Source organism: Camelus ferus, chromosome 2 (assembly GCF_009834535.1).
Source record: "Camelus ferus isolate YT-003-E chromosome 2, BCGSAC_Cfer_1.0, whole genome shotgun sequence".
NCBI classification, from domain to species: domain Eukaryota; kingdom Metazoa; phylum Chordata; class Mammalia; order Artiodactyla; family Camelidae; genus Camelus; species Camelus ferus.
Window position 1 is genome coordinate 10,217,213 of NC_045697.1, and position 14,296 is coordinate 10,231,508.

At 43.6% G+C, this 14,296-nt stretch overlaps 1 protein-coding gene across 1 annotated transcript in view; it reads left to right on the top strand.

Moving 5' to 3' along the window:
- CC2D2A (coiled-coil and C2 domain containing 2A) overlaps nt 1-14,296 on the top strand; it is a 114,371-nt gene that overhangs the window by 42,487 nt on the left and 57,588 nt on the right. Inside the window, 7 exon segments of the mRNA XM_032494328.1 lie at nt 3,245-3,454; nt 4,414-4,520; nt 8,902-9,042; nt 12,886-12,979; nt 12,981-13,043; nt 13,867-13,950; nt 13,952-14,106. Coding sequence (XP_032350219.1) covers nt 3,245-3,454; nt 4,414-4,520; nt 8,902-9,042; nt 12,886-12,979; nt 12,981-13,043; nt 13,867-13,950; nt 13,952-14,106 — 854 coding nt within the window.

Consider the following 14,296-nt stretch of genomic DNA (forward strand, 5'->3'; position numbering starts at 1 on the left):
GAATCCTGGCAAGTAATGGAAAACCTAGTCAGCGTGCTCCATCAGGTACTGGAAATTCCTGGAGCCGTCAATGGAGCCTTGATGAATCACACCTCAGAGTTCCCAGGTCTGATAATTAATCAGATTAATCCCAGCAGGATTAACCAAACCCATCCCTGACTGGAGTCAAACTTGATTGTTCTTTGATTCAAAACGCTAGACTGCCGATTCAGATGCCAGATTGCATGCCCTCCCATTAGATAAATTAGGAGGTTTATTTAGAAGGAAGTTGACAAATACCAACTTCTTCATTGAACGTTTTCCTTAATTGCAGAGGGAAAAAAGTAGTTTTTAAAAGTGAAACATTCTGCTGCTTCTAAATTGAGAGTCTTTTTTAAAGCCCATTAAAGATAGAGAAACGCAAAAAGAAATTAGATATCGTGCAAAGAACAAAGGTAAACTTCCAATGAGAAAGATTGCAATTTAGTATCTCTCAAGAAGTAAGTAACCCAAAACTAAAAATTAAAACTGCCAAATAGGACATTGCAGGCAGAACGTAAACAACATTATGCAGTTTGCCTTAGCGTGTTGGCAAAGGAGGTTTAGGGTTAACACCTCTGACAGTTTTGGTTTTCAGTTTTCAGCTGAAGACTGAGGGATCAAATCAGTTTCAAAATTAAAACAACACACCCTATAAATACTGTTTATTCTTGGAGAAATTGTTGCTACTGTCGTCATGACAGTTTTCAGTGTGCGAGAAAAGAGAGCAGATACAACAGAACGAAAGACAAGGAACGAGGGGTCTTACTCCCTAAAAGGAAGGGAGTTGGGGTGTTTTGAGCAGCCTAACCCAGTGATCACCAGGAGTCCTGGGGGCTTTTTACACTTGGTTGAGCTGAGCTCAGGACAGAGACAACCCGCAATCCGTTACACGTGGGCTCATGCAGGTTTGGGGAAGGAGACGCGAAGTGCAGCTGGCCTAGGTCACCCTACGTGTAAATGGAGCCATGCTACCGACGCTACGTACTCATACCGACAAGAGTACAGGCTGGAACCTGAGGGCAACACCCTCAGTGACCTCAGAACTCTGGAACCTGAGTAAGAGAAAAGGCCAAAGCCAGAGCCAGCAGGGGCCAAGCAATTAGAGTGGAATTTTCCATTAAGTCTGTACATTGAGGTTTAGTTGTACCTGTCTTTGTGAGGTGGGAATTTTTTAATTTGTCCAGGTGGTCAGGGTGATCATCAGACACACAGTCGACACATGCAGATTGAAAACTTCCAATACGAATGCAGTTATAACTGAATACTTTTACCTGAATGAAAGAGAAAAGAGATGGGCGGTCTGAAGTGTGAGGATGTTAGTGTCAGAACTAGTGCTTTCGTAAGTTAGGAAATGCCGGTGGAATATGACCCCTGTAGGTATGGTCTTGCCTCCCTGTAAATCCAAATGAGAGTCAGGTCAGCACATTTCAGAAGGTTCTGAGGTGTGTCAGTCCGTTCCTATTCGAGCCTGCCATATCTGTAAACACATCCCAGTTGTAGAAGAACATTTTTAAAATATACAAAAATCTCTAGATCTTCTCATCAAAGACAGACGGAAGTGTTGTTTTATGGGAGAAAACTTGTTATTTTATGAAAATATAGGCTACCCTGGACTGCAGTCCTGTAGGAAATCACAGGACAGCACAACACAACAACACATTTACTGGTAAACAAAGACTCACATGTATGTGCTTTCCTGAAAATGCAAATATAGGTGCCATTTCAATGACTAGTAGTAACTGAAAAGCAGATCACACCATATATCAAAGGTGAATGTATTTCCGTACATATACATACACACTCACACACACAGTCTGGACCTCCCTTTTCCGTCCCCAAGCTGATCGAGGATTCTAACTCTGAAGCCCCCTCTTCCGGGTTCCCACCCCTCCCTCTACACATCTCAGGCTTTATCCTTCCTGCCCCACATTATAAAGATCAGATCACAGGTCCCCCCTCTAAATCTGTCGCTGCTTAGAAACAGGACCATCACACTGTAGACAACCAACCACTCGTCTCTGTGGCGTGAATGAGATGACACATGTGAAGTGCTTCACGTGATGCCTAGCGACCCGCAAGGTGCCCGCGGGAAGCTCTTCCTCCACCTCCCATTTCTACGTTAGAGAGACAGAGGCACGGACATGCGCAGTGACTGGCCCAAGGCTCCAGAGCAAGTTAGAGGCAGAGCCAGAGCCAGAATCCCAGCTTCCCGGCCCCAGTGCAGCATTTTCACGTGGCACCGTGAAGAAGATTAAATGGTGAGATCACTGAACACGTTACCCACAGTTTGTGAAGGGTAGAAGTTTCACCTCTGACCAGAGTAGTTGCAACTTCCATTTAACCTCGTAACTTGTAAGTAATGCTTTCGGGCTGCACAATCTTACACTGTCATCTTCCAGGTAACATGAGATAGCTTCCCAAGCTCCTCTCTGCAAACAGGGAGGATCGCATCCTCTTGGTGTCTGTGATGAGGAGAGAACACGGAGACAAAGGAAAAAAAGACACCTTGGAGCTCCCCAGCCTCAAAAACTAGACTCCCCAGGAACAGCAGAGATCAACATAGAATATCTTGATGACTTTAAGGAAGAAAAATGGAGATTTATCTGACACGCTGTACACCAAGCAATCCAGGAAAGTCCCGGTGGAAATTTCCACTCCCATTTTCTGCACACTCAGCAGCTCCATGTCCCTCTCCCTGTTGCTCTGCAGGCGGGTTTTCCTCTTCCCCAGGAAAACTCGGTGTCAGCAGGAAGCTCGGTGCAGTAAATTAGTCCCTGGCTGTTGTCTACACACTAAAAACTTCTCCACATAGAGAATATATCTATGATCCAAATAATGATCAGTTTGGACTAGAATCTATGCTTCTCTCATTAAAAGAATTTCAAGGTCATCAGCTGCAAAACCCAAGATTTCCAAGAAATGGGACAGTCACATGAGAAAGATGAGGACTGTCACTCAGTAGAGATAAACTCCAAAACACCTAGGAAAGCAAGGTGGAAATGGTTTCTTTTCTCACTCCTTGCCTTCTGTTTCACTTTTCAAGTGTTCAGAAAAGAGCAGCCCCTGAAAACAGCAGGGAACAGGGAAGGGAGCATCGTTCTCCTGGCTTGATCAGGGCAGGAGGTATTGTGCATCTGACTTTTCCCACTGCACATTAGCTCAGTGTCTCGTAAGGGTTTAACTGTGTCTCCCCCCACCCCCTCTACTCTGCTCTCCTCGGCAGGCAGTAAAATACATCCACAGAAGTCAGCATATGATTGGATCTGGAGACCCTCCTGGAAATTTCCAACTGGACATTGATATTTCAGGGCTCATCTTCACACATCATCCCTGTTTCAGCCGAGAGCATGTTTTGGCAGCCAAGCTGGCCCAGTTATACGACCAGTACCTTGCAAGACGCCAGAGAAACAAGGCAAAATTTCTTACTGATAAGGTACCTGTGATCTCTTCCACGCCGGTTGTGATGGGGTTGGTTCATCTGAGGAGCCCAAATAACAAAAATAGCTTCCAGCAGCAAATGCTCAGCAAACGCCTTTCTCGCTTCCTCTGTCTAGAATGTGCTATGTTGTCCTCCCTAGAGGCAAAAGAAAGGATACAACAGTGTTTAACGTGTGCAAATTCAGTGGCATACACTTGGCTTAAAGAAAGATTTGTGCAAACAGACAAGTGATCTCACCCACCAGGAGTGGGTGTTGGGTGGAAGGTACGGGGCTGTGTCTTGCTTAACGTGATCTCAGGTGCTGAGACCGCTCATGGCTTGAGAACCTTTCTGCCCTTAGAGATACTCTCATTATGTGTAATTTCCCCTAACGTGGTACCTAGACACAAGTCAGTTGTTTCAGCTGACGCTCAAAGAAATGGCTGTCCATCTTGGATTTACTTCTAACGTGATCGTACCCCGTGGGAGTTCCATGGGTAGTTTTGACTGTAGGCAATTTTAGTCTTATGCTCTGACTTTAAAACCTCACTGCCCAAACAAGAGATAACTCCACAGTACCTCCTCTTACGAGTCTATAATTTAATGCTTCCTTTATATCACAAGAATATCACTGTATGTCCAGGTCCCAGAAAGGCCCCCTCTCTACCTTGAAAGAAAACTTATTTCTGAGATGCTAGAGTAAAAATAGCATTTATCGCGAGCAGCTGGATCTGGGCCACAGAACAAGGATGGACACACACTGTTACTTATTATTCCTTCTTTTTTTAAAGAATAGAAGCAAAAGATCCCTGTCAAAGTTAACTTTGGTGAAAGCATGGAGACAGCTGGATGCTTGAACATGCATTTAGTTTTCTGGCAGCATTGGTCCTGGAGAAGTGGGTGCGTCCAAGAACATTGTTTGTAGTAAGGAGTAGGACTTCTAACTCAAAATGGGTATCCATATTTTTTTTCAGCTCCAAGCTCTAAGAAATGCTGTTCAGATGGGACTTCATCCAGCAAAATCTCCTAAGTCTCTGGAAACAACCCCAAAAGCCATCAATGAATATAAATCTGAAATTCGGTGAGTGAAGTCTGTAATTGTAACTACTGCTTTTTTTTTTTCCCTGTCCTTGTTGAGAGTTTATTTTCCAGAGTTCTTCTGAATGCACTGAATACATGTGAAATTAAGCCAAATGAAATGATAATGAGACGTCCATCAAATTAACACCAAAGTTGAATGAGGACATGGCGGTTCGGGGGTTAGGGTAACTTGAACTCTCTGCTGGTATAAACAGAGAGGAGAGAAGAGTTGAAAATTCCCACAGTCTAGGACCCAGAAATTCTGCTTCGGACACGTGTACACTGCTTCAGACATGTGTGCACAGGCCCACTGGTGGATTTCACAGCATCACTTACAAAGCTAGAAATAACCCCAAACCAGAATGAACACATCAGCTTTAATCTTATAATGAACGTCCATACCACAGTTAAAATGACTCAATTAGAGCTGCATATATCCTGGGTGAAATCATGTTGAATAACAAAATCCAGCTGTAAGAGGATTCGTGCTCTGGCATGGGTGACAAGATCTAAACAGCACGTGAAACAATACTCGTGTTCCAGGTACACGCATGTGTGGTACATACGGATGGAAAAGACACACATGCCAGTTTCTTCCTCCGAGGAGTGAGAGAAGGGAATGGAATGGGAGAGAGCTTCAAAAGTAACCCTAAAGGGGAGGGTAAAGCTCAGTGGTAGAGCGCACGCTTAGCATGCATGAGGTCCTGGGTTCAATCCTCGGTACCGCTATTAAAATAAATAAGTAAATGAACCTAATTACCTCCCCCAAAACAAAAACAAACAAACAAAAAATAAATAGATAAATAAACTATTTTTTAAAAAGTAACTCTAACATTTTATACAAAAACAAACAAATGAAAAAACTCTGAGAAAATGTAACAAAATGTTAAATATCATATTTTTATATGTGCTTTTCTATTTCTTGGACTTTTGCATAATTAAAACTCAGAATTCAAAAATTAAAACCCTGACCATTACCAAACAGTGGGGAAATACATAATGTAGAAGGTGAACATTTTCTAGAGTCCCATCGCTCATGGAAAATCAAGATTAATAGTTTTTTGCTAGTTCTCCCACATACATATCACATGTGTGTGTATATATTCATATATATACATCCATGTGTTTATGGGTATATATGTGTATATTTTAAGGAATCATACTGCATGTACCATCTTGCAACTTGCTTTTTTATGTAAAATGCATCTTAGACCTTTTCCTATCATACTACATCTAGTGCATTGTTTAAATACTGACATTACATCGATTTGCAATCCCCCGTTGATAGGCATTTGCATTACTCCTATTTTTTATTATTTACATTGTTCTGTAACATGTCTATACGTATATATGTATGTACCTGATGAGTATTTCCACAGCATAAATTCTTAGAACAGGAATTAATAAATCAAGGAGTTAAAATATATACTTTCCTATATATAATCTACACTTGAGTTGGAAATTCTTCCACCAAAGCAGAAATTAGTGATGTTTGTATACTATTAATTGTAAAAGTATGAAAAGCATGCTTACAAGTGAAAATTCTTACTTATGTTAAAAGAATTGCACACTGCTGCCTCCTTGTGAAAGGAATTTTGTTTTACATACACTGAGTAAGAAAAAGTGAGGAAAGCTGTTCTGGATACAATGAAGGTTTGATATGGAGTCGTATGGATGCATCAGTACTCGGAAACAGTAGCAGGAGTGTGTGTGAGACCCACAGACCATGCCAGGTGGACCCCTGGACCACAGCCCCACTGACATCATTCTGCCGCCCCTGAGGGTAAAAACCTCTGAGACCCAGCATTTCTGATCCAGTGAAAGAGTGGATGTTAGTCCTTTACTGACTTTTCAGTTGGTGGTGAAACAGATTCTAAGCAGAGGACCTGTTCCTGGATGTCTCATCAAGTGAACCCATTCCCTGGAGCCCCCTGCCCCTGGCATCCGTTGAGTCCCCAGTTGGTGCCAGCACCACGGGATGCACTTTCCTCCTTATTTTCCACAAGCAGATCCCGGCCACACGGCTTGTCCTCTGACCTGGAGCCAAGCTGTATAAGAAAGGAGACACGGGGGTCCGTGCGGTACAGGGGACACTTTACTTAACCTTGTCCCCTGGATCTTAACCCTCAGACATGCTCAATCTTGAACAAATAAAAATTCTAGGACCCCCAGATTCCAATCCGTCTACCGCTTTATCTATTTCCCTTCACAGCGAACTTCTGGAAAATATTTACTAATGAATACTTTAAATATAACTTCTGGCAAATACGCTGTCACTACTCCCTCCCCTCCCTTCAGTGTCCAAATCATCAACCATGCTCGTTCCTGCGCCCCCCTCTCCTCTGAGGCTGCTCTCACCGCGGTCCCGGGGAACCTCTGCGTTGCTAAGCGCAAGGGCACATCTAAGTCCCCCAGTGCTTGGCACCGGGCACTGTTCCCACATCTCCACGTCCAGGCACCACCCTCTCCTGGATGTCCTCACCCCTTTCCAGCTGCCCGTCCTTCCCACAGTCCTTTGCCTAATCTCCCTCCTCTGCCCAGCTTCTAAGTGTTCAGAGTTCCTCACAAGTTTGGTTTTTTTTTCTTTTTAAGTCTTTTATTAATCTGCACTTTCTCTGGAGATGAATCCAGTCCTGAGGTTTTAAATACCATTTAGATGCCAGTAGCTCCCAAAGTTTCACCTCTGGGCTGGACCCCCTTCCACACACCAGACCCCGCCTACATCAGGCTTCAGGAAAGTGTTACCCGACTCCCTGCTCACAATTGTCTTTTCTCTTCTGCCATAGCTCTGGCCACAATTGTAATTAAATATTCTTTCATTATTCTTTGCTCCTCTAGCTCATATGTCAAATTTTACTTGCCCAAGTTCTTTTTAGCATTTCTGAGAGACTATTTTGTCAGGCACTAAAAAAGGAAGTAGGAAATATATCAGAAGGGCCTAAGCTGTCATATATCTCAGTAAAATAATTTTATATTGGAGGATTTTTTTTGTTGTTGTTTTTTTTTTAAAGAGGCAGGGGAGTTAGCAGCTGAAGGCATAAGGGAAGAACAGACCATTTGGTAATGACAGATTCCATTTGTGGACCACTTATCAGATGTCAGGCTTGGTTCTAGTATTAACTCTTTCACTCCTCACAACAACCCTGCAAAGTAAATTCTGTTAGCATCCCTAATTTACAGATAAAGCATGGAGAAGTCAAGGAGTTTGTCCAAGACCAGGCAGTAAACCAGAGAACCAGGATTTAAATCTGGGTAGTCGGATTCCAGCATCTGTGCTCTTAACCAGAATGCTTCACTGCTCCTCCACTGAAGAGTGTTTCTTATTCCAGATCATTGCTCTCTAGCTTTTCTAAGTTCTTCCAAGAGTCCCAAATCTTGGCTACCCAACCTCTTCCGCCATCTTCCTTTTCCGCAGCCACCAATTGAATGATTAGAAACCTTGACCTCTGTGCGTCTCTGTACCATCCCCATAGACTAAGTCATCACCAGTACAACCTCCAGACTCAGGCCTTCCCCCTGGAGCTGGTGCTGACTCACGAAACTGCCCGCATGGTTTCCTAAGGCACTCTCTTAGTCACTTACCCGTGTGTCTGTCTCCTGGGCTGACTGCAAACTCCCTGAGGACAGAGATATTTATCTTCTAGACACTGCTGAATCCTCTGAAGTGGCACTTGGTACTTGATCATGAAAAAGAAATTATCTAATTAATTAATTGACTGACTAATTAATGGCATATTGGAGCACACCTAGGTTCTGAATTTGGCTATCATTTTTAGAGGGGGCCTAAAGTACGGCCTTGAATAGTTCTCAAACACTTTAAATAATAGAAAGAAAAATGAAAGCATTTTCAAACAATGCCTCTTCAAATCGAAGTCAAAAATATTGTGAATTTAGTTAGCACTGAAAACTCTCCAAGGCATGTAGTAACATTACTTTGTCTCCTAAACATAGAACTTGTGGTTTGTGTCAATACAGGCAGGCTTTAATATGCTTGTTGCCAACTGGGACAGCAACATAAACATTTTCCTGTTTACAATAATTTAGTCCATGAGAACATTTACTGAGTCCTTTATTTGCATAACTTCAAAGGTGGCTGTTTGCTTAAGATTACACAGTATTAATAAGAATTTTAAATGGTAATTTAGTTTAATTGAAGTCAGATTCTCCTAGAGAAAACAAAATCAAGTAAGCTCTCAAAACAGACTGGGATCCTATTGACTTCAAATTTGCATTCACATTTTTGGTTTTCTAGTACTTTAGAAATATTATAGCTATGAAACGAGCTATACAATCATTAATTGTAGCACTATTAGTTTCTCTTTTTAATTTGCAAGCACACCTAAATAACTTTTTAATATATACCCACGTATTATATTTTGTAGGCAAACAAGAAGACTGCGTGATGCTGAACAAGAAAAAGATCGAACATTGCTTAAGACCATCATAAAAGTTTGGAAAGAGATGAAATCCCTTCGAGAGTTCCAGAGGTTCACAAATACACCCCTGAAACTTGTTTTGAGAAGGTAGGCTTTTTTTGAAAACTGTTCTACTGGGTTTTATCATGCACAGGAAAACATACAAAATATAGATGCAAGTTTCAAAATAATTTTAAAAAAAATAATTACAAATGAATAACCATGTAGCCACTCCCCAAGTTAAGAACTAGAGCACTGCCAGTGTCTGAGCAGCCCCATGTCCTCCCCCGCAACTACACTCTCCTCCATCCCGGAAGTAAGCATTCTCTGGACTTCTGTGATCAGTGTTTCCTCGCCTTTATTTATAGCTTTGCCATCTCTGTGTAATCCCTAAAAACATATAGTCTAGATTGCCTGCATCTGACTTGTCCACAAGTGAAAGTATATTGCATGGATGGTTCAGTGAGTTTGTGTGCTTCAGTGAATACACACGTTTCTTGTCTTCAGGACCGTTTGAGATTCATCCACTTTATGGCACATGGCTGTAGTTTATTTTCTTTGCTTTATAATGCTTCATTATATGAATATAACAAAATTTGTCTGCTTTACTGTTGATGGACATTTGAACTGATCCATTTTTCAACAGCACAGAAGTGTTATACATGGCACTTCTGTTGCCGGTGGATGTAACCGGAGTCCAGGTTCTTGTCCCGTCCCAGAAAGATTTCAGAGACAAGACGCAGTGGTGAAGAAAGCAAAGTGGGGATTTATTAAGGGATGGATAGTACACTCTCAAGGGGAGGGAGGGCAGGCTCAGGTGAGCGGCTGCCCTGAGTTTCTTTGGCAAGTTGGTTACATAGAGTGTAAAAAATGAATGGGCGGAATATTCATTAGGGAGGGAGGCTCTGGGGTCACATTCCCTGATTTATCCCAAATCCACCTTCCCAAAGGGAAGAGGGATTCTTGTTCCTTATTTAGTCTGGATCAGAAGTGCCCTGATGGGTACTTCCAATCTGCAAGGCTAATTTTATTGAAATAAGGGCATAATGAGCAAAAGGTCATATTCAGACACTGGAGATTCCTGCCTTTTCCCACGTTTCTTTGTCGGCCTCCAGGATACTTGTCACCCAAAAGGTGTGACCGCTTATCAGCCCAGAGGTTCCTGCTTCTCTCTCTGCTCAGGGACCCCTACTGCTTACATGACGCATGGTTTCCTGCATTTGGCCCGGGCCCCTCCTTTCTGCCCAGTTCGTGCCATTTGGCCTGCGTCCCCTTTTTCTGCTCATATGTAGATATCTGCCTGCTCTAACACTTCTAGAGACATGTTGATGCATGTCTTTTAGGGTACACGTATCTATGAAATTCAGAAATACACCTGGAAGTGGAATCATCGAGTCTTGGTGGATACGCTTCTCCAAATACTTACATGCTGATTGCACACACTTTCCCAGGGCGACTGTGCTGACTCACACTTTGACCAGCGCCCCCTGGGTCCGTGTCAGCCGCGTCACCCACATCCCTGGTCTTGTCTAGCATAACATTTTGCCAATCTGATGAACTGTTTTAATCTGTATTTCCCATGCATGAAATGGCCACTTCGAATTCCTCTTTTATGAGGTGTCTGCTGAAGGCTTTTGTCGATTTTTGAACTGAATTGTTTGTCTTTTTATCTCTTCTATAACTTGTGGGAGTTTGGTGTATATCCTGGAGGTTGGACCCCTGTCAGTGACATGTGTTGCAGAAGCTTTTGTGGTTGTCTTTTTAGTAGTTTGCTGTTTTGTTTTGTTTGGTGGAGAGAGGTACTGGGAATTAAATGCAGGACCCCGTGCATGCTAGGCACACACTCTACCACTGAGCTGTACTCTTCCCCATTGTTGCTTTTTGAAGAATAGTAATTCTCAATTTTAAAGAAATAGAAGGTTTTCGTCTTTTATGATGGTGCTTCTTGTGTGTTGCTGGAGAATCCTTCCCCTGAGTCAAGCAGATATACTAGTATACTGTCTCCTATAATCTTTATAGTTTTATCTGTCAAATTCATCTTTAATCCGTTTGGATTTGATCTTCACATATGGTGCGGAGAAAGTATGCTTTGAGAGTCTGTATGCTGCCTAACCGGCTAGACTCCGACACGTGATTAAGAGCGCAGTTCTCCCAGCAAAACCATGCTCTGCAAACTAACTCAAGAGCATCTCTGCTGCGGGTCTGGTCCCTCCCCGTCTGTTTCATCTGAGTAAGCATGGTGCCCGGACAGCTATCTGAAAGTGCCAAACGCGGGCAGCCATCTGATACTTTGCTTTGAAAACAGTCAGGCTTTAGCCAAAGATAGCCGCAAATTGTGATCTTCGGGGATTGCAATTATCATAAAACTGAGAAAACATTCTACAGCTTCCAGAACAAATACAAGACTCTATTTTCCGAGGGAGGGGCCTTGCCACCATGGGCTATCTGATCCCAGATGGTGCACCTGCCACTTAGTGTCTGCCCAATTAACAAAAAACATGTAGTATAAAATAACAACAAATTCAAAGAGTCTGCCCACAGAAACCATGGATGTTCCCCAGAAATTCCCATGTGTTTCGGCTTCCAAATTCCATCTTCCAGGCCACCCCTCCCATCCAGAAGCAGAACATGAATATTTACGAGATTGTTTTCACCTTCCTTACTTAAGTTTAGGATAAACAAAAATTTATAGAAAATTTACCTTTAAAGTCCCCTCTAGGTTGCAAACTTCCTTTTTGTGATACTTCCCATCGCTTTGCCCCATTAAGTAGCTGTCTCCTGAATTCTTGTGGAGGGCCTTTTTTTCACACTCTTGTCATCCAACTACCTTATTATATGGCATAATTTTTTTTCTGCAAAAATATTTAAATTTCAACTAGCTTATTCATGCCTCTGATTAACAAGGAGAAAAGCAGATGGTTCCCTATATATCAGAACCTAATGTGGAGGTCAGATTTCCCTGATGTTTATACATTTCACGTGCCACTGTGTTTCCAAAATGATTTCTTCAGAAACCTAGAGATCTTTAAGAGTCTTTGCCTGGGGGGCTGTTAATTGCTAACCCACCAGGTCACACATGTACAGAAGCAAACAATGGTCAGCTCTGGGCACTTGACAAAGTTTCTCTAAAGAAGAGGAGGAACGTCAGGAGCGTAGAGCCTGTGGGCCAGACCACACTGATTGCATTAGGAGATCGGCACAGAGGATGGGTTGGAACACCTCTGACGCTCCAGGTGAGATGTGCTGGGTACCATGCCTGCCCTCTGTACTCCTGGGGAGTCACTCTGCCCATCAACATATAAAAGGCTCTGCAAAGCCCTTTAAAAGCAACAGGAAAACTTCCACATTTGTTCAGCCTCGTGTTGATTTGGCCACAGCACCTTTTTTTGTAGGGCATCTCACAGGACCAACGTTTCTACAGAACACACTGTGGGAGATGCTGCTTTGGGTTGGGCTGAACTCTCCATGGACTGTCAGCAGAATCAACAAAGAAAAACTCATATCATCAATCCAAAGTCAAAAAAAGTGGTTTCAAGGACTCAGTAGTGACATAATGAAGTGGTTCCTCAGGGACTTGAAGACTTGACAAAATAACTCCCATGAAACTGCTACCCCTGCAGGCTGAGAATTCAGCATGTTGGTGTGCCGTCTGAACGTTTAACTCAGCGCGGCATTGTTGCTTAGTGGTAAATAGACTGGGCTCGTATTCCAGCTCTTCCACTCACCTACTGTGTGATCTTGGGCAAGTTACTTAACCTCTCTGTGCCGCAGTCGCCTCATGTATAAAATGCTGATGGTAATAGTATCTGCCGCACTGGGCTGTGAGCTAACCTGTGCAAAGCTGTTAGGAGAGCACCTGCCACAGAGCAAGCCCATACAGGTACCTGCTGTTACTATTACTCTATCCCTTAATTTCAAGAAAGAATAAAGGCTCTGTAAATTATTTTACAGGGAGAAAGTTGACCAGAAAGCAGATGAAGAAGCATATGAAGCAGAAATTCAAGCCGAGATAAGGGAATTGTCGGAAGAGCACACAGAAGATTACTGAACAGAAGATGGAGGAATACAGAACCGCGCATCAGCAGTGGAAAGCCTGGAAGAAAGCTCAAGTCTGTAAACGGTCCCTGAGCTTTGAACAGAGCTGCCCCTGGGGACAGAAGGGGATGGGAGGGTGCCCCTTTAGACGGGAGGAGGGAAACTGAGCAGCAGTCTGGGATCCCCTACTGGCTCTGCTCTGTCTCCCTCCTGGCCCCCTCACTAGGGGATGAAAGGATGAGAGAATGCACTTGTTTCAAAAGCCACCCAGCCAGCTGGTACCAGAGCCAGCTCTCTCCTAAGCCAGTTCTCTGTGTCACTCTGTGGCTGAGGGAGCAAACAAGTAACAAGGTAATTACTGCTCAGATATGTGTCAAGCACTGTGCTAAGTATTGTATATGCCTTACCCTATTGGCTGTAGGGTATTGATGCTTCTGGTTTCCCTCAGAAAATTATATAACTTTGTACACATGACCGTGCAAAACGTAACCCAGTGGCAATAAGCAATAGATCAGGGTGAACGTCAGTGTCGGTTGTGCTCACAAGCCTTACTTTAATTTCAGGATATGTCCTTGGTCTTTAGAGCTGATACAAATGATCACTGAATAGCTGACATTTTTAAAACTCTTTCTAGGGGCCAGGCAGTGCGATAAGTGCTTCACAGGCATTACTTCACTTCAACAGCCCTGGGGAAAAAATTTCATGTGGTTGTCCCCACTTTGTAGATGAGAAAACTGAGGCATAGAAAGGTTGAATGGCTTAGCGAGCTGCCTGAGTGCACATGGCTGGTTGAGGTGGAGCTGGGTTTACATTCAGGTCTAGTAGATTCTGAAGACCGTGCTTTTCAAAGAAACGCCAGAATTCCTGTTTGACATAAGGCTGCCTCTTACCCAACAGAGGGCCAAGAAGAAGAAAAAGAAACAAGCAGTTGAGGAACATCCCGATGAGGAGATGGAGGAGCCAGATCCCGGGAGAGACTCCTGTGAAACCCCTCCCTCCAGAGCCCACGGATCGGGCTGCCATAGAGCAGCAGGTGAGGGAGAGAGCCGCCCGGAGCTGGAGGAGGCCCGGGGAGCCCACGCTGGTCCCGGAGTTGAGCCTGGCGGGGAGCGTGACGCCCAACGACCAGTGCCCCAGGTGAGCAGATGCTCCGACCTTAAATGAGGTTGACGTGTGACGCACACGCCGTACGGAGCGCATGGTGTCTCCTGACTGACGTGGGATGGTCGGAGAATCCTGCATTCTCTGTAGATATGGATTAGGTTGGACCTTATGAAATTGCGGGTATTTGTCCAGATTTTGGTGATTTCATGTGGTTCACCTACCC